Source organism: Puma concolor, chromosome C1 (genome assembly GCF_028749965.1).
Source record: "Puma concolor isolate L17-30 chromosome C1, mPumCon1.1.hap2, whole genome shotgun sequence".
NCBI classification, from domain to species: Eukaryota; Metazoa; Chordata; class Mammalia; order Carnivora; family Felidae; genus Puma; species Puma concolor.
Genome location: NC_141674.1, coordinates 128,091,718 through 128,113,870, shown reverse-complemented (window position 1 = coordinate 128,113,870; position 22,153 = coordinate 128,091,718). Strand labels below are relative to the sequence as shown.

General features: G+C 38.3%; 1 protein-coding gene across 1 annotated transcript in view; it reads right to left on the bottom strand.

The window, feature by feature from the left end:
- Nucleotides 1-17,951, bottom strand: part of UBXN4 (UBX domain protein 4) — a 45,933-nt gene extending 27,982 nt beyond the window's left edge. Inside the window, exons 1-5 of the mRNA XM_025912278.2 lie at nucleotides 17,709-17,951; nucleotides 8,846-8,948; nucleotides 5,580-5,608; nucleotides 4,956-5,074; nucleotides 4,182-4,356 (exon numbers count right to left, since the gene is read on the bottom strand). Coding sequence (XP_025768063.1) covers nucleotides 4,182-4,356; nucleotides 4,956-5,074; nucleotides 5,580-5,608; nucleotides 8,846-8,948; nucleotides 17,709-17,790 — 508 coding nt within the window. The 5' untranslated portion in view covers nucleotides 17,791-17,951. The remainder of the gene's footprint in view (nucleotides 1-4,181; nucleotides 4,357-4,955; nucleotides 5,075-5,579; nucleotides 5,609-8,845; nucleotides 8,949-17,708) is intronic.
- Between the last annotated feature and the right edge of the window lie 4,202 nt (nucleotides 17,952-22,153).

Here is a 22,153-nt window from a genome sequence, read left to right as displayed (position 1 = left end):
ACGCATCATCAGGAAAATGCAAATCAAAACTACAATGAAGTATCAGTCAGAATGGCCAAAATCAAAAAGAAACAAGTGTTGGCAAGGATGCAGAGAAAGGGAAACCCTTGTGCACTGTTGGTGGGAATGCAAACTGCTGCAGCCACTGTGGTAAACAGTTGGAAGTTACTCAAAAAGTTAAAATAGGGGCGCCTGGTGGCTCAGATGGGTGTCCGACTCTTGGTTTCAGCTCAGGTCATGATCTCACGGTTCATGAGTTCGAGTCCTCTGCACAATCAGTACAGAGCTTGTTTGGCATTCTCTTTCTCTCTCTCTGCCCCACATGCTCTCTCTCTCTCTCAAAATAAATAAATAACCTTAAAAAAAAAGTTAAAAACAGAACTATCCTATGATCCAGCAATTGTGCTACTGGGTATTTACTCAAAGAATACAAAAACACTAAATCAAAAAGATACATGCACCAAGAAAGACACTCTTAAGTAAAGAGAACAAACATGGTTACCAGAGGGGAGGTGGGTTGGGGGGATGGATAAAATAGATCATAGGGATTAAGAAATGCATTTGTGAAGAGCACCAGGTGATTAAAATAAAAATTTAGAAAAATAGGGGCACCTAGATGGCTCAGATGGTTGAGCATCCAACTCCTGATTTCAGTTCTAGTCATGATCTTGCGGTGGTGGGATTAAACTGGGTGTGGAGCCTGCTTGGGATTCTCTCTCCTTCTTCCTTTGGCCCTCCCCCACTCACACTTTCTCTCCAAAAATAAATAAATTAAAAAAATACAGCAAAATCCAGACTGTAGGAAACTACAGAAAAAAATGAGAGTGGGAATCTATTTATGAAATGAAACAAACAAACAAAAAAAAAGGACTCAACAATCAGTAGCAATATACTGGACTCCAAACAAACTGAAAAACTTAGTATAATGTAAATACTGCCTAGATAATTAATGGTAAAAAAAGGATTACTGTTAAACTGTGTAGGTTTCATAAGAGATAATGATATTGTAGTTATTTTTTTTTAAGTTCTCATCTTTTAGATACTCCTATTTTAAAAATGAAATGATATAGTGCCTAAGATTTGTTCTAAATAATAAATGAAAAGGAAAAGAGGAGTAGGGGACACAGATGAAACAATTTTGGCCATGAGTTGGTAATAGGTGAAGACAGGCAGTGGGTTCATGGAATTTATTACACTATTTTCTCGAGACTTTTGTATTAAGTCTGAAACTTTCCATAATGAAGTAAAAAAAAAAGCTACAAAGAACTGAGATTAGAGGTGCTACTCATACCTCAGGTAAGACAGAGTTTACAGTCTGAGAAGTTAAGTGTCTGCTGAAACAAAAGCATCAATATTCTTTACAGGAATATAAGAATCCTGAGTGTCTACAACAATGTACAAGATACAATCCAAAATTTCTAGACACACAATCTAACAGGAAAATGTGACTCATTCTCAGGGGAAAAGACAATCAACAAAGGCCTGTCTGTTATCTCAACCCAGAGATGAACTAGATACTGGCATTATCAGACAAGGACTTGAAAGCAGCCATTGTAACTCAGTGAGGTAAAGGAAAATGAAATGAATTAAAAGATAAGTTGAATAAAATGTTGGAAAGGGTACTGAGGGATTGAGTATAATTTCTGTAACTTTGAATCACACTGTTTCAAAATAAAAAGTGAAAGGAAGAGGAAGAGATGTAAGGAAGAGTAAGAAACTCCAGAACCATTTTACCTGCAAAATGATACAGCCACTTTGGAAGATGGCTTGGTGGCTTCTTACAAAACTAAACATAACTCTTACCACACAACCCAGCAACCACAACCTTGTTGTAAATAGCCAAAAAAAGTAAAAAAAAAATTATGCTCACACAGAAACCTACACAGAGATGCTTACAGAAGCTTTATTCATAATTGCTAAAACTTGCGAAACCAAAATGTCCTTCAGTAGGTGAATGGATTAATAAACTGTGGTATATCTAGACAATGGAATATTATTCAGCTCTAAAAAGAAATGAGCTATCAAGTGATGAAAAGACATGAAGGAAGATTAAATGTATATTACTAAGTAAAGGAAGCCAATCTGAAAAGACTAATAGGACATTCTGGAAAAAGCAAAACCATGGAGACAGTAAAAATATCACTGAGGATGAAAAGGTGGAACACAGAGGACATTTAGTGCAGGAAAAATACTTTGTGCTATACTTATGGATACACGTCATTATACACTTGCCCAAACTCATGGAATGTACACCACCGAGAGAAAACCGCATTGTAAACTATGGACTTTGCCTGATTATGATGTGTCAAATGTGGGTTCATTAGTTCTAACAAATGTACCACTTTGGTGGGGGATGTAGACAGTGGGGCAGGAGGTATACACAAAATCTGTACCTTCCTCTTAATTTTCCTGTAAACCTAAAACTGCTCTAAAAAAAATCTACTAAAAAATGGTTAACTTAAAGAAAAGAGTATAAATATATTACCTAATTTTATATAAAATAAAAATTTACTAGGGCACCTGCCTGGCTCATTTATGACTCTTGATATCAGGGTTCTATGGTTAAGCCCCACAATGGGTGTAGAGATTACTTAAAAATAAATATAGAACAGAATAAAAATTCACTAGATGTGCTCAAGAGCAGAAAGAGATGATAAAGAAGCCAGTGAACCTAGAGATCAACAAAATTATCCGATCTAAATACAGGAATAAAAAAGAAAAAAAAAAGAAAAAAGAAACCTGTGGGATAGTATCAAGAAGTCTAACATACATGTAAATATTTCTAGCAAGTTAAGAGAAAAAGAGAAAAATATCTGAATAAATAATGGCTCCAAATTCCCCAAATTTAGTGAAAGTTATACATTTAGAGATCTAAGCTTAGCAAAACCCAAGCAGAATAAATACAAAGAAAAACACATCTAGGCATTTTATAGTCAAATGGATGAAAATCAAAGAGAAAAGCCTGAAGGCAGAGAGAAAAGCAATACATTCCATATATGGGGAAACAATGCTGACAGAAACTTCTCATCAGAAAACTATGGAGACCAGAAGATCTTTAAAGTGCTGAAAAAAAAAAAAAAAAACAACTGTAAACTCCAAATTTTGTATCTAGCAAAAATATCCTTCCAGAATGAAGATAAAGCAGACACTTTCATTTTTCAGAGAGAAAGAGAAGTATTTTGCCAAAAGACCTGTAAAACAGGAAATGCTAAGGGAAATTTTTCAGGCTGAAAGAAAATGATACCAGAGGAAAACATATTCAAAAAGGAATGAAGAATTTGGCAACGATAAATATCCAGGTAAATGTAAAGGTAAGTATCCTACTGTAGAGCTAACCAGGCTACATTCACAATAGTGTCCCCTAGTTCTGTAGGCATCCAGAATTTGCGTGATCTATAGATGTAAAACCTCAAAATGTGGCTACTGATAGAGAACCTGGTAGCTCTTCTTCAAATATTCAAAACCTGTTAATGTTTAACTTCATAAGTCGCACTAAAGTTAATGAGAAATTACAGGGCATCAAATTTCATCTCAATATGAAGAAGAATTTTTCTAAAAACCAGGGCTTTGACAATAAGCTTCCTTGCAAGGAAATGAGCTTCCTGTCATTAAATATCAAATGGAGGCTATTTGGGATGCTAGAGTTGGATCATCTCTTAGGATACTAATCTGTTAACTTCTTGATTTATCTAATGCTATGCTGTCTAATACAAGCTATATTACACCAAACAACTCTGAACACAATCCCCATTATATAGTATAAAATTTCTGTTTTGCCACTATCAACCCCACTGTAGTCACATCTCTTATTTCCACAAGCTCTATTTTACAGTGATCTTTTAATTCTAATTCTAAAATGCAAATACTATTCTTTAAATGTATACATATCTTATAGGTTATAAAAACAATTCCAAATACATCAGTTCATTTGAACCTTTCAAAATACTCTAGCTGGAAAGTTATGTGGAAAACTGTTAAGAACACAGGGACAGAAAAAAGAAAAAAAAAAATGCCACTATATGACCAATACCTATATTTAAGACAATCTTTAAATTTTAAGTTACATGAATGTGACAGGGAAGAAACACAGTATTTTTATTTTTAAGGATATTAATTCCAGGCCTTTAAAATGAAGTGAAGGAATACTTCTACTGTACCCAAAAGGGTACACTAAAAATTACCTGTCGCAGAATCTGACTTTGTATCAGAAGTGGGTGGTATCTCACAAGGCTCTACATTTCTGGACTGAGAGTTTTCAGAAGTGTTGTTAGGTTCCAATGATGTGGATGGAGTAGACACTGAACTTTCTGACGGGCTGCCATTTGCCACTGATGTTTCACCTTTTAATGAGTGCATCTAGGGAGAAACCACATTGTAATTTAATGAACAGATAAGAATCTAAATTTACCAAGGCAGATTAGACCAAAATATGAGTAAGTCAACTGTCTCTATAGGAGGGAAAAGTACTAAATTTTCTAAGTAGATGGATCCAGATTGTATAATCCTAAACATGGCATAATCACACTGATCACACTGTGGAATTCAACTACAATGTGAGAAGAGCATAAAAAGGTTTTTAAACACTGTTGATTTTTCTTCCAATTAGAACTGAAGGAAAAAAGTTTCAAGCTATATTAGCCATTTGCCCAAATTGACTAAGTTCCTTAAAACGTGTCAAGCAGTACAGTTTGGGACCTTAATGTTCAATCTCTCTTTTGCAACAAAGTAACAGTGTAAAGAGAAGGGAGAGTAAGAAGTCACTCTTTAGGCATAGGTACCTATAACTTCACAATGCTATTTTCAAACCAATCCAGGAAAGCAGTATTTTCTACCTTTCAAGTTTAATGGCATAGCAGGTTCCTGAATATACAGAGCAACTCCAAAAATATTCTAATGTCAAATTTCTGACATATCATTTTCCCATGTTTATATAAATAAATTCTCTTCCTTCTCACCTGCCGGACTTTGTGAATTCTGGTAACAAGTTCATCTGCAGAAACACTTCCTGCTATTACTTCCAAGGGAATTCCACTGTCTCCAATAAAGAAACTGGATGGAACACACACTACAGGATCTGTACAATTTAATTAAGTCTAATGATTCGTGAAAAAACAAGGGGATAATTTTATGAAATGCTACTGATAACAAAGCAAATCTTTGTGAATTTCACCGTGTAATCAGCTAACATGTTTACCAAATAATTTCAACTACAGTATCACTATGCTTGTCATGCATGTGATAAGTAAACTGATTTATGATTTATCTGTACTGCCTATCTGAAACATCCATTACATTCCATCTATTGTAAATTTTACATCTTGCCTCTTGACAATTATTTCTAACATTCCAACCAAACTGCTCCATATTGCTTTCCAGATATTGACAATAAGACTCCCTATAATCCCATTTGCTACAACGTATTATCTCAAAGGACACTTAGTAGTATAAAGTTCCTCAAAGCAAGAATGCATGAGCTCCTAAATAGAAATGAGTAATTTCTAAATGTCGTGAATTAACCAAAAGAAAGGTAAATCCTCAAGCAAAATATTTATCAAACCAATTCTTCATTGAAAGGATACAGATTTGTGAAAATTGTAAGCAGGCTTCACTGTAAAACAAAATCAAACAGAAAATCACTAGATGCATTCAAATATTTTCCCCCAAATATCCAGTTGTTTTTACAGAAATTTACTCTACCAATTAAAAGTATTTCTCTGAAACTACTAGTTCCTTTCATAGTCATCAGCTGGAAGGAGAAAACTGCAATTCTTGTCTTACAGACCTTTCCCGGTATGTTTTATAATTTTCAGATTAAAGAGCCACTTATTCTTGCAACACACAAACTGGTGGCTGGATCTGATGGCTAAAAATCAAGCTGGTATCTGCCATGTTGCTTTCTCAGCAGCAAGTGTATCTGAATACAGCATCTTGCCTTGTAACAAAAGATATTAATGCTTATGATTTACTTCTGCAAATGATAATATAATACTTTGTAAAAATAAAGGATTCAAAACAACCTAAATATCTACCAGTAAAAACTAATTATGCAATCATTAAAAAGGTACAAAAAAGTATGTAAAAATGCTACCACTTCTGTAAAAAAAAAAAAAAAAAGTAAATAAACAAGAATTTAAAAAGGGGAGGAAAATACATTTTCTTGATTTGGTTACTCCAGAGAAGGAAACTGGGTGGTTAGGGACAGGGACAGGAGAGTCTTTACGCTATGATACAAGTAAGAGATACTGATCAATGCAAATGAATAATACCAAGAATCAAATTAATCTTTCCAAAAATTTACACCCATTTTCTGAATATAAAGCATGATTACCACAAAAACATCTGAAAATATAATAAAAAAGTATAAAGAAAAAAATTACCAAGTCCTACCTTCCCAGAAATAACCAATGTAAATTTTGATGTATTTCCTACCAATCTATTTTCAATGCAGGCTTATCTCCATAAATTCATAGACACTAAAATGTTACTACAACATTAATTTCATTATTATTGTACAATACATAAAATTTACTATTCATAATTTAAAAGACACATTAGATTCTATTAGCAGGCAGTCTATAATGAAACAAAAATCAACCATCACTATACACAGGTATCCCTGCATCTACTTTTAGAAATTTGTTTAAAAAATTTTTTTTTTTTGTTTTTAAAAATACCAGATACATCAGTCTGTATATAACCTCAAGAATTCTGATTTTCTCATTTCTTCCACATTTCCAATACCCCTACATTCCTCCTACTATTTCTGGTGCTACTGGAAGATAATGGAAAACATAAATGACAGGATATACATTAAAATGGTAAGATTCTTTTTTTTAAAGTATTATATAGCTCAATAAATATATAGTTGAATAACTGCTGCTCTGAGGCAAACCACTATGATTTGTTTCATGAAATTTTTAATATTGGAAAATTTTTACTAAAAAATCTGCAAACTTACAGGTAAATTTCCAAATATTTTAATCTTGGCAATAATTTTCAAACATCATTCATTCTGATATTATCAATATCAAAATGAAAGGAATACCACTTTGTAGTTGCTAACAAATTAATGTTTCTAGGCGCTGATCATTGATGCCTACTGCTAACATCATAAAGTAAGACAAGAGGTCATTATGTGCTTTCATAATGGAAGAATGGAAGACATACCACCATTTATGAAGTAGTCTTGATGGAAAAAAAAAATCTAACTTGAATCCAACTGTTGATTTACAAGCAACAGAGGACAGAGAAATGAACTACATGAGACTAACAGGGATGCAGTCAACAATAATCCACATGGCAGGAAACTAAACAACGAATGACCTGTTTCTCCAAAAACTAAATTGCAAAGAAAAAACATACAGAGAAGGGGGGGGTGGCGCGCGGGGGAGAGCCTTGAAAAAGATCAACACATCACAGTGTGTGGACCTTGATAGATCCTGAACCAAACAAACTGTAATAAATTAAGAATACAACTATGGCACAGATGAGACAAGTGAAAATGTGAAAAATAGCTGGATATTTGCTATTAAGAAACTATCACTTATTTGAAGTATTACAGTTATGTTAAAATATTTAGGTTTTCACATGCTAAATTTATGTTAATTCATGTTAAAAAACTTACTTTTTAAAGACACACTAAAATATAGATGAAGTGATGTGATGACTGAGATTTGCTTCAAAATTATATGGGATGAGTGGTAATGGGTGACTGAAACAAGACTGACTATAAGTTAATCACCAAAGTAGTTGACAAGTATGTGGGACTTCACTGCACTACTCACTTACTTTTGTATGTCTGAAATTTTCTACAAAACATTTTTAAAGGGAGGAGATGGAATGACCAAAAATACTTGTGGATACTAGGTACTCTGAAGGACCTAAAAAGTACTTACTCCTATGCAAATTGGTGCAGCCACTCTGGAAAACAGTGTGGAGGTTCCTCAAAAAATTAAAAATAGATCTACCCTATGACCCAGCAATAGCACTGCTAGGAATTTACCCATGGGATATAGGAGTGTTGATGCATAGGGGCACTTGTACCCCAATGTTTACAGCAGCACTTTCAACAATAGCCAAATTATGGAAAGAGCCTAAATGTCAACTGATGAATGGATAAAGAAGCCGTGGTTTATATATACAATGGAATACTACGTGGCAATGAGAAAGAATGAAACATGGCATTTTTGTAGCAATGTGGATGGAAATGGAGAGTGTTATGCTAAGTGAAATAAGTCATACAGAAAGACACATACCACATGTTTTCACTCTTATGTGGATCCTGAGAAACTTAACAGAAGACCATGGGGGAGGGGAAGGGAAAAAAAAAAAGGAGAGGGAGGGAGGAAAACCATAAGAGACTCTTAAAAACTGAGAATAAACTGAGGGTTGATGGGGGGTGGGAGGGAGGGGAAAGTGGGTGATGGGCATTCAGGAAGGCACCTGTTGGGATGAGCACTGGGTGTTGTATTGAAACCAATTTGACAATAAATTTCATATTAAAAAAAAAGTACTATTCCTATTGAATTAAACAGCTTTATTCCCAAAAACAGGACCCAAAAGAGTGGTCAACCGTTCAGAGATAATCAATATATAATTTACAGTTACTTCCATGTTCTTACAAGTTCTTTTGCATTCCTGGTGCATGTCACATAGCTGCTTGGTAAACCAGAACTTCAGAGTTTTTCAGTAAGATACATGATGTATTTGGAAAATGGCAATCAGAATTTAAGGTCCCAATACGCCTCAGAGAAAAATCAACATTCTTATAGTCTAAGAGTATCACCATAAATCACAACAAAAGACAACGGTTATAATACTTAAAAAAATTAACACATAAGCAAACCTTTTGGTATCAATTTTAATAGCAACAAAACTGTCCGAAGATGCTTCTGTTACTTTCTCATCTTCCCAACTTGCAGCCATCTGTGTTGACTGCTCATCATCACCTGTAACACATTTCAAGGATATTTATAAGGCCAGTATCAGCTGATTCTTTTCCCCCAGAATGTGGAATTTCAAATAAAATATAATTGCACAAATACTATTTTCTATCAAATTTAAGAACAAAAACTTTCCCATAAAATGAAGAGCATGACTATGGCATTGCTAACATTATAAAAGTAATGAAAAACAGCTCAGGCTGCTAAGAAAAAAAAAGTAATAAGACATAATGAAAAAGAATGACACTATCTAGATTTTAAAAAGTACTGTATTTTCTAAAAGAAGACATTCAAAGTATGATGCACATAGTATCACAATAATTGGAAGTCATAATAGAAACGTACAGGGGTTATTTTGCCTTTTGTACATGTAATTTTTTTTTTTTTGAGAGAGACAAAGAGTGTGTATGCATTGGTGAGGGACAGGAGAGGGGTAGAGGGAAGGGGAGGGAGGGAGGGAGGGAGGGAGGGAGGGAGGGAGGGAGAAAGGGAGAAAGGGAGAGGGAGGGAGAGAGAGAGAGAGAATGAATCTTAAGCAGGCTTGACACTCAGCATGGACCCCTACATAGGGCTCTTGATCCCATGACCCTGGGATCATGACCTGAGCCAAAATCAAGAGTTAGACACTTTAACAACTAGGCCACCCAGGCGCCCCCGTACATGTGATTTTAGAAAATAAAAGCACAACACTCTTCCTTCATGGAGGACTTTTCTGTCAAGCTCAATGTCCCCCAACAGCACAGCATTACTCTCCAGAATTTCCCCAAGGTAGATAGATGCTGATGCAATTCTATTTGCGGTTTGGGACTTGCCTTTTATTTTAGGTATGGTAATTATAAAAGTTATGCTGACCCAAAACTAATCTATAGTGACAGAATTCAGCACAGTGGCTACCTGGATGGCGGTGCTACTGACTGGGAAAGAGCATGAAGGAGCCTTCTGGGGGTGCTGGAAATACATCTTATCTGGATGAGAGTTACAGGTGTTTTAATAGTAAAAATGCACTGAGCTGCTCACTTAATCTTACCTAATATACCGTACGTCACACTTCAGTGACAAAATGTTTTATGTTATACCTGTCAAGCGGCTGCTTCCATTTTAGACTTGTAATATCTAGATTTTGACATAACCACTTAGTGGTGGGCAGAGGAAAACTTACCTAAGTCAGATGAAATCTTTCCGAGATTAAGCAAAGTGCTTTCTCAAGCACTTTCAGGTGAACAACCTCTGCCAACTTACAGATTTAAAAAGTTCCCAGGCCACATTTTTTTTTTTTTTTTTTTGTTTTACAAAAATGAGGTAATTCTCTATCTATTCTTCTGTAAGCTGTTTTCTTCCCAAGTGCAGCCTTTCCCCAATTTAATCCACCCTCAGCATTCCTCATGTCGGTTATATTTAAGGTATCTCCATCCCTTCAGTTTTTAGGCCCAAAATTTTACTTATCCTTGACTTCAGTTGACTCTATCTCCAAAATATATCCAGAATGTAACTATTTCTTTCCACTTTCACTGCTACCACCCTGATTTAAGCTATACATATCACCTAGATGATTACAACAGCCTCCAAACTGATCTCCCTGTTCAATCTATTCCTTTTTTTTCCCCCAAAACATCAATACAACCTTTACTGCACCTTTAAAATATCACAAATAAGCCTGAAAAATCATCTGGCATCTTTCTGTTTCTAGAGCTGGACAACTGAGATCTTATTCATCAGCCTGAACTGTTCCTTTTTCATAAATGTAGATAACCTCCAAAAATTTTCTGATATCCTTGTTTTTTAACTGTTGTGACTTGCTGAATCAAAGCAGCTAGTTTGATACAAGTTCAATGTCATTTCCTTTGAGAATTAACTCACCTTTCTGAACCTGAGATACTGAACAAGCAATGCCAGCCTCAGCCAAATCCTACAGATTTATTTTTCACCCAAAAAATTACAGATTTCAAAAAGAGAACAATTCTCCTGAAAAACAACATTGATGGGGAAGTGAGCATATACAGAACTGGTAACAGAAGCCCAATGTAGCCTCCTTCATCATGTTTTTTTTTTTTTTTTTTTTTCTTTTTGAAGTAATTTCTATGCCCAACACGGGGCTTGAACTTACGACCCCAGGTCAACAGTCACCTGCTCTACCACCTGAGCCAGCCAGGCACCCCACTCCTGTCCCCCGGACCATGTTCTGTAAATGACTACAGAGAGCGCAAACAGTAGCCAGATTTTTTCTATTTCCCCACCATTTGTCAACATGGACCCTTTTCTTTTCCTTTCCAAAGAGACAGAGTTCTACACTGATGTGACTGAAGTCCCTTCTCAGGGTTCCTCTGGGGCCTTTCACAATAACTGTGCATCCTTTCAGAGTGGATGCCGACATTTTCTGGAATGTCGACAGTCTGCTGACTGCAGTAGATGTGGCAAAGCTGCTCAGTCTATTCTTAACACAGAAACTTTTGTTAAAAATTTCAGATCATATCAATCCTCTGCTCAAAATCCTATAATGGCTCCCAATTTCCCTCCAAGTAAAAAAGCCAAAGTCCCTGCAAATGGCCTCATGCCTCCAGTTACCTCTGTGACCTCATTTGTCTTCACTTTCTTCCTATTCTGCTAATATAAAAAACACTCTAAGGTCTTTGTACTAGTTGTTTCCTCTGCCTAGAATGTTCTTCTCTCAGATATTTACATGGTTAATGCTCAACCCTCTTAAGTCTCTGTTCAAATATTATCTTCTCAATAAAGCTTTCCCTACTCATACTTTAAAATGACAGCCTTAGGGTATCTGGATGGCTCATATGGTTAAGTGTCCAACTCTTGATACTGGCTCAGGTCATGACCTTTTGGTCGTGAGATGGAGCCCTGTGTCCAGCTCTGCACTGAGAGTTAAGCCTGCTTGGGATTCTCTCTCTCCCTCTCGCTCTCTGCCCCTCCCCAGCTCATGCTCTCTCTCAAAATAAATTAAAAAAATTTTTAAATAAAAAATAATAGGGGCCCCTGGGTGGCTCAGTCAGTAAAATGTTCGACTTCAGCCCAGGTCATGATCTTGTGGTCCGTAAGTTCAAGCCCCATGTCGGGCTCTGTGCTGACAGCTCAGAGCCTGGAGTCTGCTTCAGATTCTGTGTCTTCCTCTCTCTGCCCCTCCCCTGCTCGTGCTCTGTCTCTCTCTCTCTCAAAAATAAACATTAAAAAAATAAAATAAAATAAAATAAAATAAAATAAAATAAAATAAAATAAAATAAAGTACAAAATAATAAAGTGACAGCTTTTAGGGGTGCCTGACTGGTTTAGCTGGTGGAGCACATGACTCTTGATCTCACGGTCATGAGTTCAAGCCCCACATTGGGCATAGAGCCTACTTTAAAAAAACAAAACAAAACAAAACAAAACAAAACAAAACATGACAGCTTTTATGGGCTCCTGGTTGGCTCAGTCAATAAAGCATGCAACTCTTGATCTCAGGGTCATGAGTTCAAGCCCCACACTGGGCCTAGAGTTTACTTTAAAATAATAATAATGGGGCACCTGGGTGGCTTAGTCGGTTAAGCAGCCGACTTCGGCTCAGATCATGATCTCGCGGTCCGTGAGTTCGAGCCCCGCGTCGGGCTCTGTGCTGACAGCCCAGAGCCTGGAGCCTGTTTCAGATTCTGTGTCGCCCTCTCTCTGACCCTCCCCTGTTCATGCTCTGTCTCTCCCTGTCTCAAAAATAAATAAAACGTTAAAAATTAAAAAAATAAATAAATAAAATATTAATAATAAATTAAATAAAATGACAGCCTTCAAACATTCCCAAAGCTCCCTAATTTCCTGGTCTCTTTTTCCCTGTAATACTTATCACCTTCTGATAAACTATGTGTTTTACTTATTATGTTTACTGTCTGTTTCCCTCAACTAGAATGCAGGTTCCAAGAGGGCAAGGATTGTTTTCCTTTTATTTACTAACATAATTCAAATGCCTACAATACAACTTGGCATATGTCAAGTACTTGGGATACAGCAGGGCCTCAATAAGTGTTTTGTGGAACAAACAGCTAAATTTCTGGTACAGTAAGTATCTTGGCATACCTACAATAATTGACTAATGCTGCACATTTGAGTATATTCTATGTGAAATGGGATCTAGGAACAGGAGCTTGAGAAATCTGGTCATGGAAAAGTAACCAGGGACTAGAATGCATCTACAGACTAGGACCAAAAAGAATGCCAGTAACAGTCTTCCAGATATTGAGGAAGCAAACTGGGAAAATTATCATTTGTAGTGACATCGTTCAGAGTACATCTTCAAACACTATGGGGTGAGGAAATGTAAAATTCCAAGTAAATGACAAAATTATCAACCTAGAAAATAACTATATGGCAACATTCTTACTACAAACATGTCTTAGAGAAGGCTGTGAGGCATGAGAGATCCTTTTCATTCATTCTTTCATACGTTCACTATTTTATTCCATTCTTATTGTCCTAGGCATTGGCTATAATCTAAACGTGAAACAAAGGAAACATTGTTTGCCCTGGAGCTTAAAAATCTAACAGTACAAAAAATGTACTTGTTGGCACGCCTGGGTGGCTGAGTCGGTTAAGCATCCCACTCAGTTTCGGCTCGGGTCATGATCTCACAGCTTCATGAGTTCGAGCCTTGCATCAGGCTCTGTGTTGACAGTGTGAAGCCTGCTTGAGATTCTGTTTTCTTCTCTCTCTGCCCCTCCCCCACTCATGCTGTCTCTCTCTCAAAATAAATAAACTTAAAAAAATTAAAATTAAAAAAAGTACTTGTTTAGTAAACAATTATAATTATAGTAATAAATACTGTTAAAAAAAGAACAGATCTAGGAAAGAAAATAGTAAGACCCTTTTAGATTGGTCAGGGAAGGCTTCTCTGGGGCAACATTTAAGGTAAGACCTAAAGGATGAAAAAATTAAGCCATGCAGAGTTCACTAAGCCGGATTTTATGTGTAGGAAAAGGTCTGTGTGACTGGGAATGTCATGAACAAAAGGGAAAGCCAGACAGGAGACTAAAGAGTTGAGAGTCAAAGGTGACTCCACACTTCGGTTTATCCACCTGGATGTAAAAGTGGTGTCATTTACTAAAATGTAGAAAACTGGGGTGGGGAGAAAAACAGGTTCAGGCAGTAAATATACTTTTAAGCTTGAGAATCCTGTGAGGCATCTAAGTGGGGATGTCAAGTGGGTAGCTACAAGTATAGATTCGCTTGCTACTTCTGAGATTGGTACTTTTCATTATGTTGTACCATGTAGGTAGGGTCCCAAATATCACATCCCCACTAGCAATGTCTGTCCATAATTCAGCCTAGTGGCAGCAACAGCTGCTTGACCAACAGATGTAAGGATGAATGGAATTACTTAACTCACTAAGAACTATATTAACTCTACGGAGCAAGATTATTAATTGCCAACTTCAGTATCTTTAGTTTCTTATTATTAAGAAGTATATAAACTATGCTATGGAGTTAGATCAGCCTAAAATTTTAGCAAAAAACGCTGTATCCATGGTAGTATTCAGCAGTATCCAAAATAAAAGCACTTGAAAAGAACAATACATGGGTGCCTGGCTGGCTCAGTTGGTAGAGCATGTGGCTCTTGATCTTGAGGTTGTGAATTCAAGTCCCACCTGGGTGTACAGATTACTTAAAAATAAAAATATCTAAAAAAAAAAAAATACAATCTCAGAAACAAAGAGATCTCTTACTATTATAATAATTAGTACTACTGTTTCCATATGTTTGTTAATTAAATCTAGCATTTACTTCAAATTAACTGATTAGCCCAAAAGTGCCTCCTAGGAACATTTAGACATCTTCAATTGTGTGTCTTCCTAGTACAGCCAGGAATTCCAACCCAGAAAACATCAACTAGTCAAAATCTAAAAGCTTTTGTGGTCTATTTTAACCAAAAAAGGCAGTAAATAGTGTCTGTCTATCATGAAAATTTTAGCCCACTAGCAACACTACTCTGTGAACTGACACCTTTGCTTCAGGATCCTTGTCAGAATATTCTACCTTCCCAAGAATAGAATCAAAATCTTTTTCAGTTTTATTACTTTCAATTTGCATAGTCATAATACTTTGAAAATACTTGCTCTTGTCTGAACTGGTAGTAATCTCTCTAGTCTCAATCCCACAATTTTCTTTAATTCATCCATGAAAATTTCACTAAATATAAAGAACTTGCCTAAAGTGCTTCCCACTTGAGGGGTTTACATGAACCAAAGTATATACCCTTAAGACCACTTCTTTCAGCCATAAAGACATCTTTTTAATTTTCTACTAAGTTGGCTTATTGTTGTTGAGGTCTCCCACCTAAGAAAATCATGAGTTCTGGTTATATCCTTCGATGTTATGAACAAAGCTCTAGGCAACACGTAAGTGTTGGGAGTTTCATGACCCCTGTCTATGTATTCCTGGAGTGAAACTAATTCTGCCTAGTGTTGGAGATTAACTTTCTAAAACTCTACAGAAGCCAACAGTATTTTGAACGGGTCAAGGGACAAACTCCTTTGACAGACTAATGGTCTTCCTGAAAACATTCAACAAACATTCATCAGAGTCGCTGATATCCTAAAAGTATGTAACACATGCTCATCAGTAAAAAGTTAACTGAAGAATGTATATTTACACACAAAGCCCCAAAGATCTCTAACTTTATTTTACTATTGTAATAATTAGCACTACTGTTTCCATATGTTTGTTAATTAAATCTAGCATTTATTTCAAATTAACTGATTAGCCCAAAAGTGCCTCCTAGGAACATTTAGACATCTTCAATTGTGTTTTTTGTTTAAAAAATGACTACCATAATGCTAAATTTCCTGACTATGACACCAATTTCAATAATACATGAAGTGTACAGTTGTTCAGTTTTTCTCAAGAAATAAAAGATTTTTGGGGCACCGGGATGGCTCAGTCGGTTAAGGGACCAACTTCAGCTCAGGTCATGATCCCGAGGTTTGGGAGTTGGAGCCCACTTACGATTCTCTCTTTCCCCTTCTCTCTCTGGTCCTCCCCTGCTCCCTCTCTCAAAATAAATAAACTTAAAAAAAAATAAGACTTTTTTTGAAGCTGCTAAAAAAATTTGTCAGGACAAGATAGAAATATTTTTTGTGACCCTGCTATGTGACCCATGTCACTTAGCCACTGTGGACATAAATTTCTTCATCTATAAAATGGGTAAAATAAAACCTATTCTACTTATCACAAAAATCAACCGAGATTTTATGTGAAAAACACAACTTAAATGTCATAAAACTATTAATGTACACTTTTTAAAACAAGTTTATTTTGACAGAGAGAAAAAGAGCATGAGTGGGGGAGGGGGAGAGAGGGAAGGAGGGAGAGAGAGAGAGAGAGAGACAGAGAGAGAGAGACAGACAGACAAACAGACAGAATCCCCGTGCTGTCAGCACAGACCCTGACTTGGGGCTGGATCCCACCGACCCTGAGATCACCACTTGGGCCAAAACCAAGAGGCTGACGCTTAAGTGACTGAGCCACCCAGGCACCCCAAAACTATTACTGTACTCTTAATAAGCACAGCTAAGTATCATTTAATTCTTCTTTCCTTTTTAATCCACTTTTTTTCCTTACAGTATCACAGCACTTATGTATGTGGACTATAAACTCTAAAACTGCATAAGAGGATCTAAACTACTCAAACTCTTCTAATTAACACCACTAAGCTAAAAATCTGGCATAATTTAAAACAATTATAAATTTCAAATTTAATGTTAAGTGAAATTCATATTTTAGCCTTTGTTCTTTATTGTGCTGCATAAAGTGATAGAGCTATTATCTAGTCTCTCCAAGTCATAAGTTAATAATTTGAGCATACCGTTATTAAACACAAATAGTTAAAATAATATAGTTCAAATGGTCACAAACACTAACTTGGTTCATGTAATGAGAATCACCAAAACCACAAAGGCATAGGTTTACTGTAAATCTAGAAGATTTCTGTAATAAAATAGGGTAGTAATAATATACTGAGCAAAATAACCCAGAGTAACACATGATAAATGAGTTAGCTCACGTTCTCGAAACTGTGGATATTAGACGAACCAAGCACCGAACATCTACTTATTCTAAACAAATGGTACAAAAAAAATCAACTTGCAACAAACCAAATATTCCACATTAGACTCTCTCCCCCTATTATCATTAAAAAAAAAAAAAAATCCAACCTATGTAAAGCTCAAAAGTTTGCGTCTCAGGAGCGTACGACCGCCAGTAACCGAAAACATCAGGTGGCTTCTCTTTGTTGCTTACCGATGACACAGCTTTCTTCCTGACAGTCCACAATTAATTACGAACCTAAATGCCTGTCGAAAGGCCTCTCTATTCCCACCTGAACACTTAAGAACTACACAAGCGTTGAAGCATCCCGAAGTGGGTTCTAGGTGACAGAGAGGGGTCCCAGGGTGCCCGAGAGGGAGGTGCTGGGGTCTATCTGCGCCAACTCGTCAGGGGGGCGCAGCGAGAGGCGCAGCGAGGGTGGGCTGCAGAGACCCGCGCAGAGCTGTTGGCGGGGCTCAGCGCGTTTTGGGGGCGAGGCGGGTGACGGTGCCTCCGGCCGGGGTGCCGGGAGAAGCAGGAGCTGGAGGCCTAGCCAGGCCCGGCGTGCCCCAAACGGAAGGGGGAGGCGCTGAGAAAACAGGCACGGCAGCCAGGGCCTGTCGAGAGCACGAAGAAAAGGCTGGGGAACCCTAGGATTGGAGGTAGGCCGGTGGGGTGTCCGGCCACAACTCGGGCCCCCGCCCCCTTCACCTGCCACGAATACCACGAAGACCGCTCCGCTCCTCTTGGCCGACGCGATGGCGGCCGGAATGGCGCCCTGGAACCACAACATCGCTCTCCTCGGGCCCAGGCGCTTGTTCGGTGTGTTGTCGCCGCGGTCCGGGAGCTGGCCCCGCCCTCTCTTTCGTCTGGCCCCGCGGCCCCCGCAGCCCCAGCTGCTCTGTCCCCCGCCTCCGCGCAGGCACGCTAGCCCGTCAGCGGTCCCCTGGGACGCGCGCAAGCGCGCGGACCAGGCGCACCCTGCGCCACGTGACGCCACACGTCGCCGCCGGCACAGGGCCCGAGTGCCTTGTCTTGTTGGCAAAAAGGTGCGTGCGCGCGACCGCTAGGCCTCAGACCCTGCAATTCCGGAAGTGGGAAAGATGACTAACCGCTACGGCGCGTTGACGGCGCCTACAAGAAGCATGACGGGAATTGTAGTCTTCATAGGCTTGTTTGTCTTCATAATTGGAAAATGTAACGGTGGTTTCCGGGGCACCGCTAAAGGGGACAGCAGTGAGAGCCCTTTTCCAATCTGGGAAAGGGGAGGAGAAGAAGTGGTGTTCACTGTCGTGAAGATGCTAATCGCCACCTCATTGAGACCTTAAATATGGAGGAAGTCGTCCCCGCCTCGAGTGGAACCCTAATTGTGGACGATGTAATTTTTATAATTAGTAGTCATTGTGTGATACGGGAAGGTGTTTTTCTGTATGGACCTACGTGGACTTTGTAGGGATTTACAGCAAGGCTTTGACTTCTGCTGAACTTATCAGCCCAACCCTGAAGAGACAGGGTAAAAACCCCAACGGCCATACAGCCGTTATACCTGAGGGGAGGTGCTGGTAGAATGCAGGCGTCCCGCAATTTCTTAGTCGTTGGCCAGAGAGCGTTCCAAAACCTCAGAACACTGGCTATGCTATTGCCACAGCTACTTTCTAAAGTAACTTAAAAGCACAGAATATATGATTCATTTTCCAGCTACTTTCCACGGTAATACAAAAGAGGATAGATAATGCTTTTGTTTACAATTTTATGTGAGAATGTTCTATAATCAAGATACGGCGTCTTGTGGTTGTTTGCCATTAAAATGAAAACTGATCCAGAGCACCTGCCTGGCTCAGTCCGTGGAGCATGTGATTCTTGATGTTGGGGTGGTGAGCTTGAGCCCCACCTTGTGTGTAGAGATTACTTAAAAATGAAATCTTTTTTTTAAAAAAATAAAGAAAAACGATCCATATTTAATACTTTCTGGAGTTGCACAGTCTCTGATAACTGTTAGCTAAAGGCTTATACTTTTTTTTTTAAGTTGCATATGTTCTTATAGTACACATCCTACATCGATTGAGTTTCCCCCTCAGCAACTGACAGTCTTTGCAGGATTAAGGTGGTACATCTGAAAATACCTCTTTCCTATAAATATTTTATCTGAAAATAGTTAACATTGAACTCCAATTTGTATTTACTTTTTTCCAAAAAGTAAAAAAGGCCTCTCATATAGTGTTATAATAAACTGAAACATAATGCTGATTACAGACCATTGCTGCTTATATAGGACACCATTTCTCAAGAAGAATTAGAGTTGATCTTCAACATCAACTTTAAGTGGGTTTCTTAAAATTCAGTCAACCTAGGGGTGCCTGGGTGGCTCAGTCAGTTGAATGGCCAACTTCGGCTTGGGTCATGATCTCACAGTTTGTGGGTTCAAGCCCTGCATCGGGCTCACTGCTGTCTGAGGAGCCCACTTCGAATCCTCTGTTCCCCCCTCTCTCTCTACCCTTTCCCCACGTGTGCATGTGCACATGTTCTCTCTCTCTCTAAAATAAATAAAAAACATTTTAAAAATTCAGTCAATGTAAATTATTTCAGTAGAGTGATGTCTTTATTTCTAATGTTAGGATTAAATAATGTGAGAATGACTCATAGCCTTTATCAAATGTTTATTGCTCATCTACTATGAGCTAGGCATACGTACCTGGCATTGATACAGTAAGGCAATGAGACAAGAACCCTATCTTTGTGACTACACAATCTAATTTCTAATGTTAGGATTAAACAATGTGAGAATGATTCATAGCCTTTATCAAATGTTTATTGCTCATCTACTATGAGCTAGGCATACATACCTGGCATTGATAACAGTGAGGCAATGAGACATGAACTCTGTCTTTGTGACTACACAATCTAAAGAGGAAGGCAGACACTGAACAAGTGATTGTGAGTAAGGATGAATGTCACAAAAGGGGAAATTCTAAGTGCTTCAGAAGTGTGTGATGACGTGGCCAAACGTGGATAGTGGGATTAAGAAAAGCCCTTAGAAAGCTTACACTCCAGTCAGTGGGAAAGACTAATATAAAAATGGGTGACCATAGGGGAGCCTTGGTGGCTCAGTTGGTTGAGCACCTGACTCTTGATTTCATCTCAGGTCATGATCCCGGGGCTGTGGGATCAAGCCCCGCATCTGGCTCTGCACTGAGTGTGGAGCCTGCTTGGGATTCTCTCTCTCCCTCTGTCCCTCTCCCCTGCTCGCACACATGTGTGCGCTCTCTCTCTCTCTCTCTCTCTCTCTCAAATAAAAATAAATCGATAGATAGATGACCATAACATATTGGTTTGGGTAAAACCAAAGAGCCACGTATAGGGCGTGGCAGAGAGAAAGGGAAGGACCCGGATGGTCTCCTGGAGTAAGTGGCATCAATCCTATTTTTCGCATGGACTTGAATCAATGATAAAAACTTAAGTTCCATTTTACACTAAGACCCTTAAAGAAAGGCTTGCTTATTGATGTGCAGCAGGAAAACTATGAAATAGATATAGTTATACAGTCTTAATAGTTATATCCTGTCATTTTCCTTCCCACTAACATCCTGGGTTTTAGACATAAAAGACTTCCTGTGAGATAGGCTTCAAGGATTTATGGGCTTTTTTGATACAAAAAAAAAAAATGGCTTCATTGCAATGAGGGCTTCTTTGAGGGATCTTTGATATCAGGCTTGTTACCAGGTCTAGAGGCACTGGAGAGGAAAGTCAGGTTTTACTTGGTGTGTCTATGACTACTGGTAGAACCCCCACCATAACAGCTTGACCTACATGCTTGAGCCCACTGTGAATTCACAAGTTTGGCTTCTTGTCATAAAAAAAAAGAGAGAGAGGCCAAGATGGGGAACTGTTCCATTTGGCTGACCAAATTCTCAGGCCTTCCAACTCTTGGAATCTCTGAGTTCTCCTCTGTGACCATCACTAGGGGCTGCTTCAGATTTGTTCAACAGAGGTCCTGCAGATGTTTACCCAGGACAGGACCCCTAACCCTCTTTGAGTCTGGGCAGTGTGGGATCTTTGAACGTCTTGGTCGTGTACTTGAGCTGGAGCCCACGGACTGCATCTGGTCTCTTGATGCTCTTATTGACACAAAGTTTTAGAAAATTCAGGTGTGTGCTAGTTTGCTACAGCCCCTCCTACTTATAACCTTTGCTTTTTTTATTTACTCTCTGGCAGTATCAAGTATTTGAGTTTGCCAACCCTGCTGTACATGCTCATTTGGCATCAGATAGGCAGTAAGTGTACAAACAACATTGGCTGGTGTTTCACTAACCTGCTCAGTACCAGCTTCCATTTAACGACCCGAAAGACAATGGGTCAGGTAAAGTGGCACATCTAAAGGAAGACTGCAGTTTCTCATGGTTATTTTCTCCTGTGAGTATTTTATGATATATAGTTATTGAAATGTCTCGGTTTATGTCTTCTTTCCTCCAGAAGATAAAAAGCAGCAACTCTATTTAATCTTCTTTCTATCCCCCACAATACCTTATGACTTACGTGGATCGAATGGGTTGTTGGTGTTGTGAAGCCAAAGGTTCCCCACCACAAAGGTTCTATTTCAATTTGCACAGGTAAAAATCCATCACAAACGGAATTCTTAACTGTGGTCGCTCAGATATATTCCAAAATTCATAAGAAGGTGAATGATCCAGTGCCCGCCCTTTACCATTGCTTGAGAAAGAAGCCAAAGTGCATTTCTTACTGCAGCTGGATTGGTAATATCACCTTGAAATATCACCTTAATACCTTTAAATCACCTTTAAAATTGCTGCTTAAAAAATTTTTTTTCTGGGGCACCTGGGTGGCTCTGTCGGTTAAGCGTCCGACTTCGACTCAGGTCATGATCTCATGGTTCGTGGGTTCAAGCCCCGCATTGGGCTCTGTGCTGACAGCTCAGAGCCTGGAGCCTGTTTCAGATTCTGTGTCTCCCTTTCTCTCTGCCCCTCCCCACTCGTGCTCTGTCTCCCCCGTCTCAAAAATAAATAAACATTATAAAAAATTTTTTTAAATAAAAAAATAAAAATAAAATTTTTTTTCTTTTTTGTTCCATAGAAACTTGCACCTGTTTGCCACCAGAGGAGGCTGATTACTTATATATTGCAAAGCCATTTATATAAAAA